This window comes from Patiria miniata, unplaced genomic scaffold (genome assembly GCF_015706575.1).
Source record: "Patiria miniata isolate m_02_andy unplaced genomic scaffold, ASM1570657v1 HiC_scaffold_5, whole genome shotgun sequence".
Lineage (NCBI taxonomy): Eukaryota > Metazoa > Echinodermata > Asteroidea > Valvatida > Asterinidae > Patiria > Patiria miniata.
The window spans coordinates 10,436,801-10,459,803 of record NW_024037072.1 but is presented as its reverse complement, the minus strand read 5'-3'; the positions used below and the strand labels follow the sequence as shown (position 1 = coordinate 10,459,803).

Below are 23,003 nucleotides of genomic sequence, written 5' to 3'. Positions count from 1 at the left end.
TTAAATTGTAGGCACTGGTGCGTCTGTTATTAATGCTTTTAAAAAGCTGATATGGTAAGGAATTAATGTGACTAGGCTATGGTTTATATTTCTGTTCGGAAAACAAAATTGTTTTACAGAAATATTGCGATTGTGGAAAAAGTTATCCAATAGCTGTATTTGTCCTTGCAGCTGGCAATGCATGTAGTTCCAATCCATGCTTGAATAGTGGCGTATGTAGAACATCAGGATCAGCGTATGTGTGCAGCTGTCAGCCAGGGTTCACCGGTACACGGTGCCAAACTACCAGTGAGTACACATTAAATATCACCACTATCCATGCAGAATTCAGAGGCATATTTAGTGTGTGCAAATTCACAAGACCGTTCACTCGGTGTGGTTGTACTATACTGCTGAGAACTTGTAAAAGGTAAAGATCCCATAGCCATTACTGGCCGTAGGGGCAGTGGGATGTTAGAGGTCCACTGTGTCTTAGGCGCGGCATATGAGTGGCGGTGCCAGTCCTCTCCTCTCGCCGTCAGAGAGAGTTTTCCAGTTTTGGTCCAAATGGGATTCGAACCATCAACCTTCCACTCCGTAGCTCCACGCTCTAACCACTCGGCTACAAGGACGTGTACTGTTCTTTAATTCTTATCATTTGGACAATTAGGTTCGAAAGCTAGTGACGTATGCTCAGGTCCTTAAAGGTACATAGGATCATATGATTTAATCCAAAGAGGAACCTAGCGAATTATTATCAAAACGCTTACTTGGATTATAGATCGTACTATAAACATGATAAACACTATATGAAATTAGTTTGTATGGCTTGCCCTCAATTTGAAGAAATCAAGAAATGTAAGTGATTTCCAATGGTAAGTCAAATGACTGATCATTGAAAATATTGACAAAATCATTTTTCGTGATCAAAAGTTGTGCATGGGTTTTCACTGTTTTCTTGACAAGTGTAATATCCGCTGAGCTAAAACTTCCACAGGTTAGGGGTTGAACATTCTTCTTTGGATTTTGAGTGGTGTTATTATTGGAAATGAACAAAATGCACGAACAGCAAGTGATCATTCATGCCTTTAAGGTTGTTAACTCAGGTAACCCACTTGTCCAAGTCCACAGTTTTATTCGTGTATAGTTAACCTCCTAAAAGTATTGTTCTCTATGGACTCACTATTCACTCACCAAGCCCCCCAGCAATGGTGGATGTATAAAGTGCCAGCGACGGTTGTTTTGAACAAAAAACTGGCACAACTCCTCTGCCTTTACTATTATGTTTGCCTCATTGTCATTGTTTCTTTCTTTTTCTTTCAGTCGTTACTGGTAATATTTGTTCTCCGAACCCATGTCACAATAGTGGTACATGCACGGTAACCGGTTCCAACACCTTCAGGTGTACATGTAGGACGGGTACCAGTGGGCCGCTGTGTAGAACCGTTGGTAAGTGTAATTGAATGCAAATCCTTTCCTTATTAACCAAACATGTCAAAACTCACTCCGTGTTTATAACAACTTTATGTGTTTGTAGAAGAGGTTCATGTACCTGTAATTTGAACTTGACTTTCTCTACTGTATGAAGTTTCTTGGCACTTTGAGTTGTGTGGTCTCCCCAGTGGTTCCCCTTAAGATTTTTAAGGTTATTTTTTTTGGTAGTTGTACTCTAAAAACCTTAAGTTGAAGCCCATGTTTTATGACGTTCTTCGTGTTAATTCCATTTTGCCAGAAAACGCCTGTTTTTTCCAGTCCGTGCCAGAATGGAGGAGTGTGCACAAATGTAGGGACATCCTACTTGTGCGATTGTTTAAATGGGTATGCAGGTCCACGGTGCACTCAAGGTAAGTTAGCTACATGTACATTCATTCAAAATGTCAAGTCCTTACAATTCACTTGTAGTCAACCACAAGTCACCAAGTCTGACGTCATATCACAAGCTATTCAAATGAGCTGTGACATAGGCATTCCTTTGTCATTGTTCATATTGAGGTACTTGTGAACTACATGTACAATGTACTTATGATTTGGCTTGTGATGAACTTGTGATTGACTAGTCTTGTTTTTTGTATAAATAATGTTTTCAGTTGAATCGATCTGCTTGCTTTTTTTTCTATTTCCCTCTCTCTTGAACAGTTTAAATCATTTTGAATTCAAGAACAAATGCTCACCAGTTTCTAGCTCAATCACTGCACATTATATGAAGCCAATTTTCAATAAAATTTGTTTTGTGTTTTCATATACTCTCCTTGTAAGGCTTGCGCTTTTCAGTATAAGTGCTTATATTAGCTTTCGAATTTACCTCTATAGGTGTTTCTTATATTTCTTTAGAAGTACTCGAATGTAGTATATTACTAATTCATTTTGAGTATTGGGTTTTGCCCTTCACCGGCCATTTTTAACTTGGTGTTGTCCTGAGTGATTTTTAGAAAAATTCACAAACTATTTGGGTGGGACCTGAACCCAAGACCTCCTGCTTAAAAGTGCAGACATCATACCACTCAGCTGCTGGAGTTGATGTCTTGTTCGGATCTGATGTAGCAGTTGGTACCGCAACCAAACTATCAAACCTTATGAATAATTCATTTTGAACTTCTCTAGTTTATTTCCATCAGTCATGTTAATATGTTTATAATGTTGCTATCATATTTCCTTCAATGCTCTTTTTGCCAGTTACTGCTTGTGCTTCCAACCCATGTCTGAATGGAGGTCAATGCTCAGTGATTGCTGGAACATCCAATTATCAATGCAGCTGTACAATAGGCTATTCGGGCACAAGATGTCAACGTAAGTCTCTTATATTTCGACTGTTTTTTTTCGGGGGCGGAGGGGGGTTAGTTGCAGTCGTGGCAGTAGGAGTTAATTGAAAACTTTAAAAAGAGGTTCATCAAACCTTTTTTTTTGTTACTGGAAAGTATCAAAGTTGTGCTGAAATGTTGTGATATTTCCTCTTGCATTTGGACACCTTCTGACCTTAAGACCCCAACAGAATTCAACCCACCAAACCCACGGCATGTTTTGTTGGAAAATGTCTGGATGGGTGCAATACCCATAAACTGACAGTCTTTACATTGGGTTGGCACACCTCCAGAATCAAAGTCAGAAATAGGTGTGTGCAGTTTCCCATATGGTGTTGGAATTTGCCAGGATGGGTATGGCTCCTAGTAAATCATGCTAGGGAGTTAGGGTTAATACTAAAGTTGGCGCATTTTGTTGAAATTGGACTGTACGCCATAGGCAAGTCCAGGGGGTGCACTGGGGGCGCAAATACAACAAACATCATATTGAAATGAGAACTGTGTGGCCACCCTACCCCTCTGGCAAAGGTGGCTAAGCTCCGTCCACTCCCCTTACATGTACCACACCCCCTAAATGTGGCTCTGTACCCAACACCGCACACAGGGAAAACTGATTTTTTTTTCACCATTTTTTTTTTTTCCTCAAAAGTTAATGCCTGCTCCTCCAGCCCCTGTCTGAATGATGGCCAATGCTCACTGATTGCCGGCACAACCAATTTTCGGTGCAGTTGTCCGACAGGCTACTCGGGCACAAGATGTCAAAGTAAGTGGAATAGTGGAGGAAAAGGTAAATGGGGTGCATAGCTTAGGCAGAGTCTACAATGCATCCAGGTTCATTTTAATATGGCCCATCAGGCCGGCGTTTATCTCCGGTTTCAGTAGCATGAAACGACTGAGAATATTTCTATTCCCCTGGACTGGATGCGGTCCATCGCAGGTTACTCCCCAGCTAATGCCAGTTATACTCCTGGGTGGAGAGAGGCAAGTGGGGGTGAAGTGGCTTGCCCAAGGACGCAACACATGGTCAGCCACTGGATTTGAATCAGTGACCCTCTGTTCACGAGTCACGAACCCTAACCACTAGGCCACCCTCTCCCATTACAGCCAGGTCTTTCAAAATTCACAAGAAGGTTTGGTGTATTATGCAGGATACGGGAACGTAATCCCTGCCACCAAGTCACTTTAAGTTGGAGAGTATGTCATTTGTTTCCTACCCAACCGAGCCAATTGAGAATTCAGGAAGGTTCCTAGCCAAAATTGCAAAGGAGTAAGGGTTCAGAAATTTCTGGTTGAAGAATTTTGAACGACAATTTGTCCAACTCAAGATTTTACAAGTAACCATTTCCCATTATGCTGTCTTCTAGTGTCCATCAGAATATTACTGTTGATGGATGAATAAATAAACAAATCCAAAACATGAACTCTTGTGTTTTTTGTACATGTAGCTTCTGCTTGCACGTCTAGCCCCTGCCTGAATGGTGGCAGTTGCTCACTGATTGCTGGCACAACCAACTACCAATGCAGTTGCCCACTTGGCTACACAGGCACGAGATGTCAAAGTAAGTCCAAATAAAAACAATGCTATTGTGATGGTTGGTCAAACATCGGAAAAGATGACATGTATAAAAAAAAAAAGGAATGTACCAAAAGTAAACATCTGACTGATGTAGGATATCTTCCAATTTTGTTTTTGTTTTTGTTATTCTGTCAAATAACAATTGGTGAGTTTAATTCTCAACTGCACACAGCGTGAACTTGAAACTTTGAGCAAACATCAACCCTGATCCTGAGGTGTGCATATTACTGTGATGACAAGCGATTTTCGATAAAAAAATTAAAAATTCAGACCAGTTGTATTTGATACATATTTATTCAATGAATGGTATTACCAAACCCATAAAGATATGCAACCGTAACACCCCTCTCAAAAATTGTTTGTGCTTGACAACATTATTGTTTGCTGTACACAAACCACTGGGATCTTTGTGCAGTGCCATGTACATGTATACAGCAGCAGTGGCATTTACGTGTCCTGTATTTTTCCTATTTACACCGATTTTAAGCTAGGGTACTGTACAGGGCGTCCTGAAAAAAATGGTGCATGTAAAACCCCCCCCCCCCCCTCATTTTTGCTAATTTACAACAATAAATTTCTGCGGATGTTTACACCATCTTCAAGGTAATAGATTCGCTTGAGAATACCGTTTGTTTCATTGAGATTGCTTTGTAAATCCAAAGATATGTTTGAATAACGGCAAAGCCAAGAAACCCATTTTGTGCCACTTTCTGTGAAGCAGTTAAAACCAGTATAGTCCTAGTCTAAAACCAAATCACTTTACTGTTAGTGGTTTTAACATTTTTAAGCAGAGTGTGCAATATTTATTTATGTTTAATTGATCTCTTTTATTGAAGTTTTAAAGAAGTGAACCTGTCTGTACTATTAAATAGTTTCAACATAAGAACAAAGCCCTCTATTGTCGTGTGAATGGAATGTAATCTTATCAAAAGAGCCATACTGGCATTGTCTGATCTTTGAAGCACTCGCTTCCTAAAAGTGGCACTGAATGTTTTTTTTTTGCCTTGCAATTATTCAGACATATCTCTGGATTTACAAAAGCAATTAATTAAACAAACGGTATTCCAAGCTAAATCTGTAACCTTGAAGATGGTGTAAGTATTTGCAGTAAATTCGGGTTGTAAATTGGCGAAAATGGCGGGGTTTACATATGCACCATTATTTTCAGGACACCCTATACATAAATTGCAAAGATTACGCACTTCAGGACATTTTGATGACACACATATCCAGACTTTTATTTCATTTTTCACATCATTTTGGACCTGATTTCCATGTTGGATGATGTTTACTTCCTGAATCGTTCCCCCCCCCCCCCTCAGCTACTGCTTGTTCGTCCAACCCTTGTCTGAACGGCGGCCAGTGCTCACTGATTACAGGAACGTCCAACTACCAGTGCTCCTGTGGGAGTGGCTACTCAGGCACAAGATGTGAAAGTGAGTGAGCGTAAAACTGCATGCCCCAAATAGCCAACTCCTGGCATCATTTGAATTGGAAGAATCAGTGTTTTCTGTTGTGTCATCACATGCATAAGCCCAGTTTTACTTATATATGAATATATGAATTGATTGTGTACTCCACGGTGTGCTATGGGGCCGTGTTAGTGAAGCTGCCTAGCTCAGAAATGCGGTATGCACAGTTGTTATATATCTAGAATGTCCAGGCTATGAAAGTGACTGTTTACTTCATATACAGTGCGTTGCATTTAAATTACCTAGTGTACAAAATGTACTTTGCGTTTCATACAAAATTATCTTATGTTCACCACGCTGCATGTATATTACCTCTTATCTTCAAGCAAACTTGTATCCTCGATCCTGATTGGTCGATCCATGGCAACAATAGTGTGATATGAGGCTGTATTGCATGGTCCATATCGCACCCTGCGTATTGCGCTATTCCAAGATGCGAGCGAATTGTTAACTATTTTCTCAACAGGTTACCAGTCAAAGCATCATGTGATGTCATATTGTTTGTGATAGCTTCTCGCCTAGATTTAGTATAGTATTTATGTATTTTGTTTGTTTTTTTGCGTATTTATGGATTTCTTTTGTTATTTTGCTTGCATTGTTGTCGTGTTTGGTGTTTATTTGTAGCTGATTCCACTCGCTGTTCTCCTAACCCCTGCTCCAATGGGGTCAGTGTGTGCCGATTACCGGTGGACCCGGATACCGGTGTAACTGTCTGAATGGTTTTACTGGTCCAAATTGTTTGCAATGTGAGTGTGTTTCTTTTTAAAATTTGCATAACCAACTAATTGTTATTTTTTAATTTTTTATTTTGTTAACATAAAGTGTGGGGAAAAGAATGGAGAATATTTGTCTATGTGCATGATCAATATTAAAACTTTCTGCGCATTTTGTATATACATCTTACGGTATCAGGAGCATGTTTTGGCGACCCTTGACCTAGAACATGTTTCTGACGTCACAGCAATGACGTGAAACGTGTTTCCAGTGCATCACGAAAACGCCTGACCAAAAAATTGTTTGTGACGTCACTTTGTAACGAATGTTTTGGTCAATTTTACACGATTTACATGTACGTGCCAGAGTCAGGCAGTTACTTTTCCAGTATTTTCCCTTACGCAGAGCGATAACTGTGTATCAACTTTACCCAACCGACTGTACAAACCCACTGTTTAAAATCCTTTTATGGTAACAAAGTAATGTTCTGCGTAAACTTGTTTCTGCCACCTTGAAATGTATATCAAATGTAACAGGGACTGGGGAAAAAAAGTGGCCCTGAATTTATAGAATGCCCCATTTATCAGAACGCCATATTAACCATTGAGTGGGGCTCCAATTTGTACCCCTTCCTCCCCCGAAACATTTCTTGGGATGACCATGACACTGGTTTCAATTTTTAATGTTGTTTTTACCTTGGTTTTTAGCTCTGGATCCTTGTGCCCCTAATCCATGTCAGAATGGTGGTGCTTGTAGCAGTCCTACCTCCTCTACATTCCAGTGTCGATGTGCTGATGGCTGGTCAGGCGTCACTTGTACAACCATGTCACAAGGTATGAGCTGCATCGGCGCTTGTGGTCTATGATCTAGTTTGATTATCGTATCTGTTTTGTTTACTTCTTAGCTCATATGCACCATGGTTCTACACTCAGTTGTGGCTAATAGGACATTTTGAGGATAAATCCTCCCTGTCTGGCAATTTCAACAAGGCCAGCCAAGCATGCCCAGCAGTCAAAATAAATCAAGTGACTGTTTTTAACGGTTGAGTGCTCCCTGTCTTCATAAAGCAGGATTGACTGGCTGTGATTGTTATGAAGCCTGATATAGCTATGCTTTGACTGTAGGAGATTGATAAGCCAGCTGTGCCTACCAGTCACCTGCTTTTGTCTGTTGACTGAATTTAACTGTCACAGTGCCTACAAGAAATATAATCTGACTGTTGGTGACTAGCCTGTGTAAAAGGCACGGCAGGGGAACAGTATTGATTTTTTGACTGTCTGTGACTGATCAAACAAAAGGAGGGTTAATTATGGAAATTGTTGCTTTTGTTTAGAGGGAAAAAAATTGTGCATAACTTTGTAGCATCTGTGGAGTTAAGTTTTGGAATGTTAAACCGTGGAATGTGAAAATGTTGGCACATTGCCTCTCTCTACCACCGGGAGAGACATTCAACGCATTGCCGATGATGCCTGACGCTCATGCGAAGACGCTATGCCCATGTGCACATTCAAAATAAAATTAGGCGTTCGTACTTCGCACTTTACTCACGCGAACAAGTACGCACACGTGGTGTGTCCTGTCCAGGGGGTCTCGTAAGTGGTATAAACACCCTGTCTTGTTGGCGCACGGAGCCCATTCGCAAATAGCAACTAGAATTTCTTTCATGGTTACAAATTTAAGGCGTGAATTAGCTAAGCATCCACTGCCCTGCCCTTGCATTCCAGAATGATTCTGTTGTAATCCATTGATAAAGTTTATCGTATTTGTTGCAAAAAAACACCACAGATGTATGTGCTCAAGCCAACATCTGTCAGAATGGAGGTACGTGTGAGCCCAATGATGGAGGGAGCTTCTCATGCCGATGTGCTGAGGGATTTGATGGAGTAGACTGCTCAAATAGTAAGTTTTCTTCCTGAAAATAGTGTTTTTTACTTGCAACTGGGTTATTCTTTAAATTTTGGGAGCACTTTTTTTTGTCCATGTTACATCTGATATAAGTGATTTTCTCAGACGTCAATGCAACTATTCATAAGATGGAATTGTTGTGTTTGGTTGATAGATATTTAGGTTTTGCCCTTCACTGACGTTTAAACAATGTATACTCGGTGTGTTACCTCCCGAGTGAAAGTTAGAAAAAAATCACTCGGGTGGGACTCAAAGCCACGATCTCCTGCTTTCTAGTGCAGACGTCTTACCAATCGACCACTGAGCTTGCAGGATCGGTTGGCTGGTTTGAATCTGCATCAGATTCAAACTTTTTTGAACAGATTTAAAAATCAAGACCGATTCTACGCAATAGTTCAGAAAGTTTGTGAACGTGTTATTCTTTCTTTCTTTTTTCTTGTTTCCTCTAGTGATTTCTCCATGCTTTCCAAGTCCTTGTCTGAATGGAGGTACGTGTGTTGTCAGCAGCCCAACATCCTTCATGTGTACCTGCCCAGCGACTCATTCAGGCATCACTTGCAGTGTCCAAGGTACGTGCTAGTTTTCTTTTTCACCAGTATTGCGTAAACACTTCAAAGAACAGAAAAGAGTGAAAAGAATTCATAGTGATATGAGATATCTGGTTTAGGTACTCAGTTAAACTAGATTGCTTTTTTTTTACACTTTGCATTAAAAAAAGACCCAAGAAATAAGAGTGCTAGGAGATGAATTTCAGTTAAAAAGTGAGTACACGATAGGGAGCATCAGATGTTGTTTAATACAAAGGCCTGTGTGTAGAACTGATATGGTGTGAACATAATAAAGTATGCTACATGTACGTACTAAATGTAAACGTTGTCTACAGTATAAACACTTTTATGGTAATGTGTGCCATCTTGTTCAAGGGCTAGATTTCTTGCCCCCAAAAGGCATTGCCGGGTTTGAGAGCATATTGGAATGAACACATGAAGACTTGGAAATGCTAAAACATTTGTTGACTTTGCACGCAGCAAACCGTGTAATTTTGCAAACTGTAAAATTTTCTGAGTAAGATGGTGGTGTACTGCCGGAGGCTGAAGCTCATCTTCTAAACAAGTTTAACCTGTTAGTGATCTGCTAAACCACCCTGGCTGCTGCCTAGTGCCTTGCGCTGTACACCCCAAACTGTCCCAGCACTGAATGGTTTTATGGATCCCTCAGGAAGTACACTGTTAGAAAAAAAAAACGAAACCCAAATGTCGGAACTATTGTTTTAATGAAGTTCTGCATGTAGCACTTTCAAAATCTAGGATATGAAAGCCCAATTCATAAGCTTTCTTTTAGTACAAGAATCATTCAAATCACTCATGTACTTTTCAAGTTACAGAATGTTAAACACAACCATCGTTTTAAGGTTCTGTCCACGGATCACACAAAAGGTGTGCGTTCTTTCAGCAAAACGAAAACAATTCACACACATCCCTATGTGATTTCTTTTCGTTTGGCTGAAAGAACACTGAACTTTTTTTGTGATCCGTGGACAGAACCTTAAAACAGTGGTTGTGTTTAAAATTCCGTAACTTGAAAAGTACATGAGTGATTTGAATGATTCTTGTACCAAAAGAAAGTTTATGAATTGGGCTTTCATATCCTAGATTTTGAAAGTGCTACATGCAGGACTTCAATAAAACAGTAGTCCCAACATTTGGGTTTCGTTTTTTTGACTCGCCCTGTACAATGTAGTGCAGGTGCTGATGAGTGAATGGTATTGTAACAGGTTGTTTACGGATGTGTATTTATTGACAGATATGTGCAATCCTAGTCCCTGTAATAGCGGCGTGTGCCAGCAAGCAGCTGGGGACCCTACTTACACCTGCAGCTGCAATGCTGGGTACAGAGGCACTCACTGCAATATACAAGGTAAGATACCTGCCTGACCTACTCGTAATGTGGCCGTGGCCGAAATTTGACAAGAAAATGTCCATGCTCGGTTTGTAAAAGACCAATATGTTAAGCCTCACCCATGGGCATGTTGAAAAATGCATGCTCCATGCTCCAGCCACATGCATCCTGCATAAGTGCACCCATGTCAGACTTTTGTCAGATATTACTTGCACAGTCACTGCTGTGATTGGTCAATCCATTATGGGGGTGGGGCTTAATGGATCAGTTGTCCCACAATTGACACAGATGTACTTTATTTGGAAATCGAAGTCTGGCATTTGGTCAGTCTGGTGCATGTCGTCTTTTGAGCATTAAAGTGCATGGACTTGATGTGATAGAGGAGGCAGGAACCAAACACAAGGGGTATTTCTCGCAGATTACAGATCACAAACATAGAGAAACACTGACAGGGTTTTCTTTGCTTTTTCCTACGTTTTGTTTTAAAGTGTTGTGCAACCCAAACCCATGTGTCAACGGAGTCTGCAGTCAGAATGATGAAACGCTGATGTACACGTGTGAGTGTGATGTTGGTTTCATGGGAGAAAACTGCGACCAAGCAAGGGAAGGTATGTATACAGCCAAGAGAATTGTGGAATTCGGAGTAACAAAAGCATACTGAATCTTGCCAGACAGTGATATTGTTGCAAACCAAGAAACCACCAAGTATAATTAAGCTTTATATCCTGACCAGGATTTTAGCATTGTCTTACCACAAAATTTAGTCTTCTACATGGGGCAACAAAATTGTTTTACTTGAATGAATATGTGCATTGTGTATTGCCTGTATGTTTATTTAAATGTATAAAGCTGTGCCATGATTGTTTTGTGCAATAAACGTTTTGGTGTGTGTTGAAATTGATGGTCAAACAAAGAAAATCCATATCCGTTTGTTAATTGGGCCATAAAATTACATTCTTCCCATCTAAACCAAAAATTAACAATGCCTTCCAAATTATTTTGTGCTTGGAAACTCTTTAGATTTTGGCTTCAGAATTGTTTTGTTGTCCTTCTGAAAGGAAGCCTCCATTTTTACGAAGTGGTCTGGATTAATCAACCAAAAACTGTGATTAACTAACAACCACAAAACTTGATGAAATGAACAGCTGATGTAGCACTGCGGGCCTGTAGTAGCTGGGTTAACCAATATCAGTGTATTTAATATTTTGGTCAACACACATTATCTTCTGTTTATGTTAGTTGCCTGTCTGACAAACCCCTGCCTGAATAGTGGCATATGCCAGGCCAACCCAGACGGATTCACATATGAGTGTGCGTGCCTGGCTGGATACCGTGGCACTCTATGCGAGGAAGGTAAATAAACCAGATTTCATGAACCGGGTTTAATCAAAGATTTTATTATTTTCATGGATTCATTTTCTTGGATTTTAATTCAGTCGATATAACGTTTAGAAGTAATACATGTACTTGTATGGTGCCTTAAAATGATAACATTCACTACATTTCAAGACACGTATAGCATTGGTAATTACTGGGTAATGAGAGAAATCTTGCTTAAAGTTACAAAAAGGATCGGTACCAAAAGTACCCCCTGAAATTATTTTGCCTGCAATGATATATGAAAGAACACAAGCACTGAAGACATTTAAAAAAGTGTGTCCTCGGGCACACAGTTTATAAATTGACAACATTGTTAAATACCATCCCGGGTGCTGATTTAAGGATTGTACATGAGAGGGTGTGATTCAAAGTACAAAATGGCAACTTTTGAATCGGATATGCTAGCTTAAAAAAAAAACCAAAAATCAGTAAAATATACAATTTTTTTCTCAAATTGTCTACTGAGCTGAAAGTTTAACAGGTAATTTGTAATGGGTTCCTCTGAAGATTTTGAGTAATTTTGTTTCCTTGAAAAAAAAATGAAATCAAAAAATAATGATCTTATTACCTTTAGTTTGTCAATTTTGTTTTATTTCAGCTGTAATTCCAGTCTTCCAGAACTGCCCAGAATTCCAGATTCTAACCTACCCTCTAGAGACCGGTCAGAGTTCTGCCAACATCGAACTGTCTCTCACCGCCTCGGTGCCAGGGGCCCCAACTCCTACCATAGAGGTTGTATCTGGGCCAAGCATCCCTGGCCCTGTGCAGTACAGCGATGAATACAGGACTGGGAAGGAGGTCGTGATGAGAGCAACTAGTGAATCAGGAACGACCGCTGAGTGTCGTTTCTTGATTCGAATGGAAGGTGGGTTAGTTGTGCATGTCGAAATTGAGGCAGTCTGTTATTTTTCAGGTTCAAGCTGTTGGCTACAAAAACACTTTTTCTTAGAATGAGCAAAGTTTGAAATATTGAAATATTTTCAGAAATTTTGGAGTCGAATCATGAAAAGGGGCTTGTATGGGACTTGGCATGGAGTTGCTCCATATTATTTTCAGCCTCAGTGTTTATGAAGAACATGGCAGCTTTGCATACTGACGTATTCATGTCCTTTTTCAGATCTGGACTGATTGTGGTTGTGGCTAAATTTTTCCGAGGATTTCTTGTCAGACCCAGTTTAATTTATTTGACAGCGTGAAGTATCAAGCATGGGTACATTATACCTGCTATATACCAAAGTTGTCACCTAGTCAATGACAAGTCATTGACAAAGCAATGATAAGTCCATGTCAGGTCAATTACAAGTCTATGACAAGTCAGTGACAAGTCAGTGACAAGTCAGCGACAAGTCAGCGACAAGTCAGTGACAAGTTAGTGACAAGTCAGTGACAGGTTAGCGACAAGTCAGTGACAAAGCAATGACAATGGTATCATTGGACTGTTTCTTGATCTATTTTCATCAGATGAGGAACTTCCAGTGTTAACTTGTCCTGCCGACATCACAGAATTCACCTACGGGTCCTCCGAAGCCGTGGAATGGTCCCCAGCAACCGTCACCGATAACCTAGCCCAGACCTCCGAGATGACAATCTCCTACAGCATGGACAGTGGCTCATTCTTTCTGTCTAGTGAGCAGGCGTCGCCAAGCACAATTGAGGTGACGGCCATAGACACGTTTGGCAACGTCGGCATGTGCCAGTTTGACGTCACTGTCATCAAGATACCAAGTGAGTCAAGACTAATGTGGCAGATGGCTTGATGTCATGTTAACCCTAAAGGGGCCGGGGGGGGGGGGGGGGGGGGGGGCGGAATCCGCCCCCCCCCCTCAACATTTTCCGTGATAGCTTCTAAAAAAATTTTTTCGCGACCCGAGCTGTTATGACTTTTTAGCCTCGAGCTTTGCGCATCTTTTGATACCAAAAACATAAAAATCGGACCACGGGTTGCCGCTACGCGCCGTAAAAACTGAATTTTCGCATATACGTCGTGTACACAGAGCAGAATTGCCAATCGTACATATGAATAATTAATTAGCCATAATTCCAAAACCCTTTGACCTATAGTCATGAAATTTCTTGGGTATGTTTAGGAAGAGTTGCTCTATGCATGTGCCGAGTTTCAAAATTTTTCGTCACTCGATGGCCGAGATCTTAGGGGGGGGGCGGAATCCGCCCCCCCCCCCCCCCCCCCCCCCCCCCCCCGGCTGAGAGATGGTCAAAATAACCCGGCCCCTTTAGGGTTAAGGTTGGATCAAAATTAAACTTAATTCAATTGGATCCCAAAATAGTCTAGAAAAAAAACCCTGAAAAAAATTCATAAAGTTGAACGTGCACTGGAGATCTGTATTCTTTCATCAAGTAATGACACTACACATTCTCTTGTGAAAATTAACAAACTGATAAATAAAAATGAGGTTTCAAAAGGTTTTGGGAATGTTTCTTGAAATTAGTCCAAGTACATGTAAGAAGCAAAGAAGATTATACATGTGAAGGATGTGGTGACTTGTGCTTTACATGAAAACACTTGTCACATCAATTAGAAGCCTGAGAATCAAGTATTTAATCCAAACCACCATGTCTGTTACGTCCTGTAGCGCCCGTAACTACCTGAGTACTCTATTTTTTATAGATTCTTTAGGGAATAAATACAATATTAAACAATGTAGTACAGTTGCTAATGGGTTAAAATAAATGCATGTAGTTGGAACATACTTTGCAACTCATACCAAATTGATGTCTGCCTACACAGATGCCCCTCCCCCAGCTTTTGCCAACTGTCGCGACGGAGAGACATTATCCTACCAGCTACGCAACAACACGGACGTAGCCTACGTCAGTGTGGACCTCCAGGCAACGGGTACCAGCCAGCAGCCTGCCATCATCAGTCAGCTGGAGGGGCCCCAGGTGGACCTTCCGGGGGATGTGCAGTACGCCGAGGGGTACCGACAGGGGAAGAAATTTGTCTTCAGGGCTCAAGATCCCGTGACACAGCTGACGGCTGATTGCACATTCTGGATCAAGATTGTCGGTAGGCCTACACCCAACTAACATCCCGTAACCAGTGATGTCGATGAATCTTTTTTATCATTTTGCACAAATATACTGAAACAGTAGCTGAAACAACACAAATTAAACTTGACAAACTTGACAGAGTGGCCTAGGTATATGGGCATTTGATTATGGAACAGAATGTGAGTACATGTATTTGGGTAAAGAGGTAGATACAACATATCCAATTATTTGCATGAGGACTTGAACTCAGACTCAGTAATATTGAACAGGCTTGAAATATCCACTGGATCCATACACATTTTCATTTCTTTCACGGAAGTTTTTTTTCCTTCTTATGTTGACATTGACTTGTAATGATAATTTGGTCCTGGTAGTTCTGTAGATTTTTACCACAAAGTCCAGCCATATGAAACAAATTGAGTTTACAGTAATTGTTTTGGTAAATAACTCATTAGCCAAGGTATACTTACTTGTAAGTCAGTTTTGTCAACCAAGGTCTTGGCAGCACCGAGGAAAACGTGCTCATTGAAAAAAGAAATTGCAACTGAAGGGCAAAGGACAAGATAAATTTTATAAAACTTTTGTTCCTTTCTCAATTTGAATGCAAACAGACAAACAGCCTCCCACTGTGAGATGCCCACCAAATATCATTGAGAGAACTACAGCTAATTCCAAGGCCATATTCTGGCCGCTAGTTGAGGTCACGGATAATCTCCAACTACCTGAGGAAAACGTCCTGACCTTTGACCAGAGGAACGGCACCGTGTATGAGGCCACAAGGAACGGTTTGTCTCACATTGTGACTCTGACAGCTACCGATTCCTTCAGCAATACAGAGAGCTGCCAATTCTCGGTCACACTCTACAAATTTGGTGAGTGCTCTGAATTGTTAAGTATCCAGTTGTTAGTGACTACATCATACACACGCCCCAGCGCTGATTACTAGCGTCCATTGGCTAAACATGTACGTCACTTTGTACTACTGTGGTTCCAGTGGTGTCAGTGCTGCTCCACGTGCAGTGTGCGTGGTATAAACTGAAGTGACATCACACACAAACCGGATTAAGCCTACAGATGAGTTCTTGCGACATTTTGAGATTTTGGAGAATATCATTGTGTTGTGAGGCATATCCAAAAAGAAGAATTACAATAAGTATTTCAGAAAACTCTTATTTTTGAACTGTAAATATTTTGAAAAATACCAGTGTAACCAGATTGAATTGCGGGAAGTTTTTGAATTTTGGGTCTCAATATCCCATTTCACAAATGTAAATGGACGAAACTACAGGAACATGTGCATTTGGATCGCTAAAGTTAAAATGACTTAAACAAACACTTGTGAAGCAAATTGTTTGGGCTCCTAAGAATTACTTGAAATCAAACAGTACTCAATGTTGTGCTGAATTTGAACCAGCCAGCTGACATTTACACCATACAAAGCAGGAAGGTGGGTGAGCACCATATTGATAAGACCTCTGCACTAGTATTAAGCAGGAGGTCATGGGTTCGATTGCCAACGAGTTAACCATATAAGTATACACTGAACTTGCAGTGTTTTAATTATCGCAGTGTAAAGGCAAAACCCAAATTTATTAGAAATCTTAAAGGTCTGCTTTGGATATTAGAAATGGATGGATTCGGGGTTAGAATCTTATAGTAAATATTGTTACACTGACCTGTTTAAAGTTTTGTGTTCAAAGATGCTGGAAAAACCAAGAAAAAATGTGGCTCTTGTAGTGTGGTTCCCTGACAAAACCGAGCAATTTATAGATGTCGGGGAATTGTCAGGTCAGGGAACCAGACTAGCTGGCTTGCAACCATTCACGAATGCATGTATCTGATTGTAAACAAAATGTGGACGAACTTAATTTGGTAAATTGGGGGCAGCATTTAAAAAAGTTGTTTGAAATTGAACAAAAATTCCACTTTTATTGAAAATGACAGCACACTATAGGTCCAATGATTTCACAGGATGCTTGAGACCATTATTCACTTACAGTAAGGTATTTCATAATAATTTGGTGGTTTGTTTTTTATGTTTGCAAATGTTGTATAATTATTACCTTTAACAGTGGATGATCTGTCTTGGTCCATTACAGATATTGTGTGCCCTGAGTTTCCGACGATGGTCAACGGCACTGGAGAATGCGTCGTTGCCCCCGATGGTAAAATGGAGTGCCGAGTGGCATGTGACGTGGGATACGCGTACGCACCTGTGGACAACCGATTCAAATGCGAGATCACTAGCACCAAGGCATTCTGGCAACCCACACCAAATCCTAACGTGTGCACTCGTAAGTGGGTCATTCTATAAATTTGGGGTCCACTTTTTTCCTGTCCCTGTTACGTCTGACATCTGTGATTTGATCATTCTGATGCACTCCTTAATGCAGTCATCCTCCAAGAGTGATAATGAATAGCAAACTACTTTCCCAACAAATAAAAAATCCTTTGAAGTCATTCATAATGATACTTGAATGGCAAATGACAAAGTAACCAAGGTAACAGGGACAGGAAAATGTCACACATTGGACCCTAAATTTATAGAATGACCCAAGTTCATTTAGAGGATTGTGTGATATATGATTGTTTATTTTATGCTGTTAACTTTGGAGGAAAGTTTAACTGTAGACTGACTCTCCAGCGGAGGGCTTTTGTGCATTTACGTGTGGCCTAGTGTTCAGGGTTTGTGACTCATGATAGAGGTCAGGTATTTGAATCTAGCTGCTGGCCATATGTTGTGTCCTTGGGTAAGCCACTTTACCCCCATTTGCCTCTCTCCACCCAGGAGTATTTATGGGTACCTGGTACCGGCGTTTATGTTGGTGGAGACCACTGGCCAGGGGAGGGCCTCCTGAATGCACTGCCGACACTACCTGATGGCTTGTGTGTACAATCAGACTGAAATTAATCATGCATACTGGCACTATATGCCTCGAACATGATGAACCAGTGGCGCATGTGTCCCCACTGGCAGTCTTACAACTGGTGATAAAGCACCATCTACGCACAGAGTCCATACGTGGGCAAAATATATTCAAAACGTATATGTACTGACATTGAAGAGAGCTATAGAGCTGCAGCTCTAGTACAAAGCTTTAAACAAACAAAGTCAAGTCCCCAGCCCCTGTGGCTCATCAGGCTGGTATTTATCCCTGGTTTCATTGGTATGAAAGACTGAAAGTATTTCCCCTAGATGGGAAGCCAGTTAATCGCAGGTATAAAAAAAAATACCCATTTATACTCCTGGGTGGAGAGAGGCAAGTGGGGGTGAAGTGGCTCACCTAAAGACACAACATACGGCCAGCAGCTGGATTCGAACCCCTGCTCCTCTGATCATGAGTCACGAACGTTAACCATGAGGCAATGCCCCCCCCCCCTCCCCATAGTGGAAACTTACAAGTACAAAAATTACACTGAGCTTAAAGAGAAAATTGGAAATGTGACTTGTATGATTGCAGGACCGACAGCAGGCAGTGCCATCAGCAAGACAGTCACCGCCGTCTTTCCCTTTGACGCTGATGTCTGTGATGCCTCCAACCAAGTCTTTGTGTCCAACATCCGGACGAGCATCCAGACAAGCCTTCAGGAGGCCGTACTCTGCGAGAGAGGCTTGGCCCGTGCCTGCACCCAAGACAGCGTTACGCCAAAGTGCGGCGTGGTCGCGGCATCCGCAGCGCGCAAGCGGCGGGCCTTTACCGACCTCTCTGTGGATATTGCGGTGACAGCCCCGGCCGCAGACACTCAAGGCTCGTCGCTGAGCGAAGTCCAACGTGACGTGGACGAGCTGGCTGGAAACATTAAGGAGCTTGCTGATAGGGAGGAGCTGTCACTGATTATCGACCATCAGACGGTGAACAGTCTCAGCTCCAGAGTATCAGATGATTACATGTGGATTTGTGCAAAGGGGTACAAGAGCACCTCCCTGGGATGTGGTAATATAGGTTTTATTTAACACCTATAGATAACATTTCTAGCAAGGCATGAAAGTCAACAAAATTAGCTGGCCATACGTTGATGTCTTAACAAGACCTTCTTCAGAGACAAATAGTCACTTGATTTGTATATTTCATCAGGCCAATCCAGTCAGTAAGCAGTTTGCAGCAGTTTACTTCCTTTTCAAAGCATAAAAGTGTTAAAATATATCAAACATTATTTTTGACTAAGATTATAATTATTTCAACCTTGGACTACTTGTTACTAAGCCTGGAACAATTATTCAGTTATTCGATTTATTGATCCAACTGCCTTTTATTTTGTTACATTTTCCGGTTTATTTAATCAAAACCCTTTTTGTAAAATGAAGGTTCCTTTCAGAAGGCAAAAAAACACTCGCTAAAATGTTCTCCTTCCAAAAACATTAAACAATTGCACATACAAACTCTCTCAAATAGAAGTTGGAGAACATAAAAAATGGAAGTAAACTTGGTGAAACTATTTTTTAAGACCAATTAATTATCTGGAAAGGTATAGTGAACCACTGGTTGAATCTTCCGTATTAGTCAGGTCAACGATTCGATTTGAAAAATATATCAGCCATTGTATTAATCACAACTGTAACAATTAATGGATGAATACAAGATTCATATTCTAAATCCGGATTATTTGTTGGTTTGAATGGTAGTGATGTGTCCAGCGGGAACCCACTTCAACACCTCTTCACTGGAGTGTGTGTTCTGTGAACAAGGTTACTTCCAGCATGAGAGAGGACAGACGGTGTGTGTCCGGTGTTCCACAGGCAAATCTACTGATCAGAGGGGTAGTATCACCAGCAGCCAGTGTAAGTTTACCCCACCAACCCCCCTCCCCCCTCCTTTAAAATCTGCTAGGCTCCATAAATCTGTGTGTACTTTCCTTGTTACTTTGGATTTTCTGGAAAGTGTTACAGCTACCGTACATCATTGTGCACTGTGGGAAACTTTTATCATGTGGATGAGTTTTGGGTCACAAGTCCAGTCACAAGTCCAGTCACATGTGGCACAGAATGCCTTTGTCACACTTCATTTGAATACCTGTGATAATTAAACTTGGGACGACTTTTGATCTGTCAAAGTTATCTCCACTACAACACCCTGGAGTTTGGCACTATCAATTAAAGTCAAGTCATGTTCTCATTCTCCCACTTTCAGGTGTTTCTATGACGGCTGCTTCAACCCTCACCTGGTCCCCGTTACTGATCTCAATGGTGGCCATTGCTGTGGCTTTCTTGGTGGTGCTCTTCATTGGTCTCCTGTGCATATGCGTCTGCGTGCCGTCGTCTGACAAGGACCCACGCTACACCCGCGACAGCGACATTGACGGCTCCCTGTCCAACCTCAAGTATCTGAACAGAGCATATGAGGAGGAGTACACCAAACGGCGCTCAGTGGGCGTGCATCGGTTAGCTAAGCGTCAGACATCTCCAAGCCGTGCCTCTACAGCCACTGGCTACATCACCATGTCCACTAGTGGCCGAAGCAGCAACCAGCATGACATGGTGTCCATCGACTCAGATGACTACCATCAAGGGGACGGGCGGCAGGGGCATTTCAACCGGGGGCACACCATTGAGCGGGACTCCGGTGTGTCTTATGGCCACGCCTCAACAGCCACTCTAGGGAGCGGTGGTAAGCAGTCAGCTTCCAATGCTCAGATGAGGAGGGAGCTGCAAGATACTGGACTTTGAGGCAACCCATAGTTTGCTTGGTTGCGGCCATTTCATGCTAGTAAATTTTTATGCTCAGTACCTCCCAAGTTTCTAAGTAGAGGAAAAAAATAATCACGACCTGTCTGAAAGGTATCAAGCCAGTGTCAGATAAACAAACTACCAGCCAAAAAGTTCCAGCAATGTATGCTGCTAGCGACTGGTTCCCAGCAGGTGTTTCTGCTAAGCTAAGAAATCACTAAGCAGTGTTTTCTGCTAAACAGTCCTATGAATTAGGCTCAAGATGGTCATCCAAAAGTCTATGGTAGGTTGTTTTGGAATGGGCTCCGTGCACAAGTACCCCCTCAACATTGAGGATGGGAGAGTTGGGGGAGACCACTTGAAGTGACATTCAAACGCATTGCTGACGACGCCTGACGCTCACGCAAAGACGCTATGGCTTTGTGCACATTCAGAATAAACTTAGTCGTGCGTACTTCTGGCCATACGGGCACGAACCAGTACGCGCATGCAGTGTGTTCCATCCATGGGGTTCTCGGTGTTAAAAAAAGCGCCCTCTCTGTTTGTGCACGGAGCCCATACTGACCCATTGTTGAACGTGTACCTCATTATTATAATCAGTAAAAGCAACAAAAAATCCTTTGTAATTGTATTTAAGCTCTGACTGTACTGTATATGTACGAGTGAGCAACATTTATTTATTGTTCTTGTGTATAGGGAATCTCCTAATAATTTTTCTTGGCTAAAAGCGTATAGTGATCCAGCTTCATATTAAAAGAGGGCTTTCTGCTTGAAGTGTCTTAAGGCTACGTATTAAGGATTTTTAAATTTTAAACGTTGACAAAACCTGATGCCATTGGCAATGTACATGTGTGTGTATAGGACAGGGGTGGATGAAGCTTTGAGGAAGGGCGGGGTATGGGGGGTGATTAGAGGTTGAGTGAAGGCGTGCCGACTAATTGCTAGGGATCTGGGGGCTTTTGATATAATTAACTTGAATTTTCTGCATGAAATTCCCTCATTTTAAAATGTTACAATTATAAATTGACTAGTTTGGCATGTTCTTAACTTTTTTAAGGAGCACTTCGTTTGAAGTCTTTTTTTAAACATTTGTAATAAAATTAAACAATAATTAAAGTACATTAAACATTTTTTTTCTTAACAGAATGTAAGAGAAAAGTTTTGAACTCCCATTTTAAAATTAGGTTAAATTAGGATAGATTTGTTTACAATGCCATTGTTACGGGAGTGTTAATATGGCGGACGGTGGCCTCACTTCTACGTTCTAACAGCAAATGGGCTGTCCAGTGTACTTTGTATAGAGATCAGTGATTCGGATTCGTAGCCATACATTCATAATATAGAAATATTGACTGCTTCGAGTGGTGTAGTAAAACTAGCCTCCCGAGGTGATCCATGAAGCAGCCAAGGGAAAATAGAATGCTCCATGGATCACCGAGGGAAGATAGTTTTACTACACCACGAGGTAAAGCAGTCAATATTTGTTTTATAACACCTCTCCCACAGATTCTGCTTGATTTTAAGCGATAAATGATGAATTTAATCTGAATACAATAAAAATGTGCTTCTATTTGACTATGAACAATGACGAAATTAGTTGAAAATTAACTTGCACTTTTTCTATCTTCTCGTTCACGAAATGTTTTAACCCAGCTCTGTAGCGCTCGCACTTGGAAACAAAATGCGCAACTCACACACCCCTATGCATTTTGTACACAGTGCGTACAGTACTTTGGTTGCTATGGGTATAGTACTTTTGGCCGTGCACTGAAAGACAGCAAAAATAGAAAGTACCATGTGACTCGCTCCCGGCCAATCGAGACACAGAATCTGTGTGTGAGTTGTTATAATAAAGTTTATCGTCTTGACAATGAAATTATGAAATTATTCTTATGATATCGCTTAATACTTTAATTCATCCCATGTGTATTGTAAAGATGTTTGTCAGATTGTTATCTGATATCTGTCAATATCATTTGTAAAAATTTTGGGTTTCTTGTTTTGTCAGGCATTTTCATATACATGTATGTATCCTATTCCTAGCCTTCGGAAGATGCCTCCATTATTGCCACTCATCTTATTGTTCTTTCTACCATATTTTTCTTTGTAACATTGTATTGTTACATTGTATTATTTATTATTTCTCTTTGTTATACAATTTTATATGTTTTGGCATTATGGAAATAAATAAGGGAATAAATGTGTGCTCGAGAGGTTTTTATCACTCCGTTTAAGACCACTTAGAGTCTGGGTGCTGATAATTACCCGAGCCAGAGGCGAGGGTAATTATCAGCACCCAGACTCTAAGCGGTCTTAAACGGAGTGATAAATACCGACCTAGCACATATTTATTCCCATTCATAAATACCTTTTCGGTTAAAAAATATCAAATAATTCGTTCAAAAAATCCCGATTTTGTTCAACAAGTTCACTTCATGCTTTTTGAAACATCCCTCTGGCAAAATAATGGAGTGTTCAGCTGGCGAGTAAGATGTAAACAACCCTTTTATGGCGATTGACGCGCGCGTGGCATGTTCTGCGCGATGTCGCGCAGAACACACCTGGGGCGTTGCGTTTGGAATTTTGAACTATAAAATTATGACTCA

The 23,003-nt window shown here is 41.1% G+C and overlaps 1 protein-coding gene across 1 annotated transcript in view; it reads left to right on the top strand.

Annotated features, from left to right (window-relative positions):
- LOC119740641 overlaps positions 1–21,979 on the top strand; it is a 31,064-nt gene extending 9,085 nt beyond the window's left edge. Inside the window, 22 exon segments of the mRNA XM_038216006.1 lie at positions 172–288; positions 1,303–1,428; positions 1,712–1,823; positions 2,653–2,674; positions 2,676–2,766; positions 3,427–3,540; positions 4,223–4,336; positions 5,676–5,789; positions 7,247–7,372; positions 8,325–8,438; positions 8,894–9,013; positions 10,248–10,361; positions 10,832–10,951; positions 11,583–11,696; positions 12,322–12,588; positions 13,185–13,448; positions 14,470–14,748; positions 15,344–15,604; positions 16,832–17,026; positions 18,194–18,667; positions 19,357–19,512; positions 19,862–21,979. Of these exon segments, the coding sequence (XP_038071934.1) occupies positions 172–288; positions 1,303–1,428; positions 1,712–1,823; positions 2,653–2,674; positions 2,676–2,766; positions 3,427–3,540; positions 4,223–4,336; positions 5,676–5,789; positions 7,247–7,372; positions 8,325–8,438; positions 8,894–9,013; positions 10,248–10,361; positions 10,832–10,951; positions 11,583–11,696; positions 12,322–12,588; positions 13,185–13,448; positions 14,470–14,748; positions 15,344–15,604; positions 16,832–17,026; positions 18,194–18,667; positions 19,357–19,512; positions 19,862–20,397 (3,950 nt within the window). The 3' untranslated portion in view covers positions 20,398–21,979.
- Positions 21,980–23,003: the final 1,024 nt, after the last annotated feature.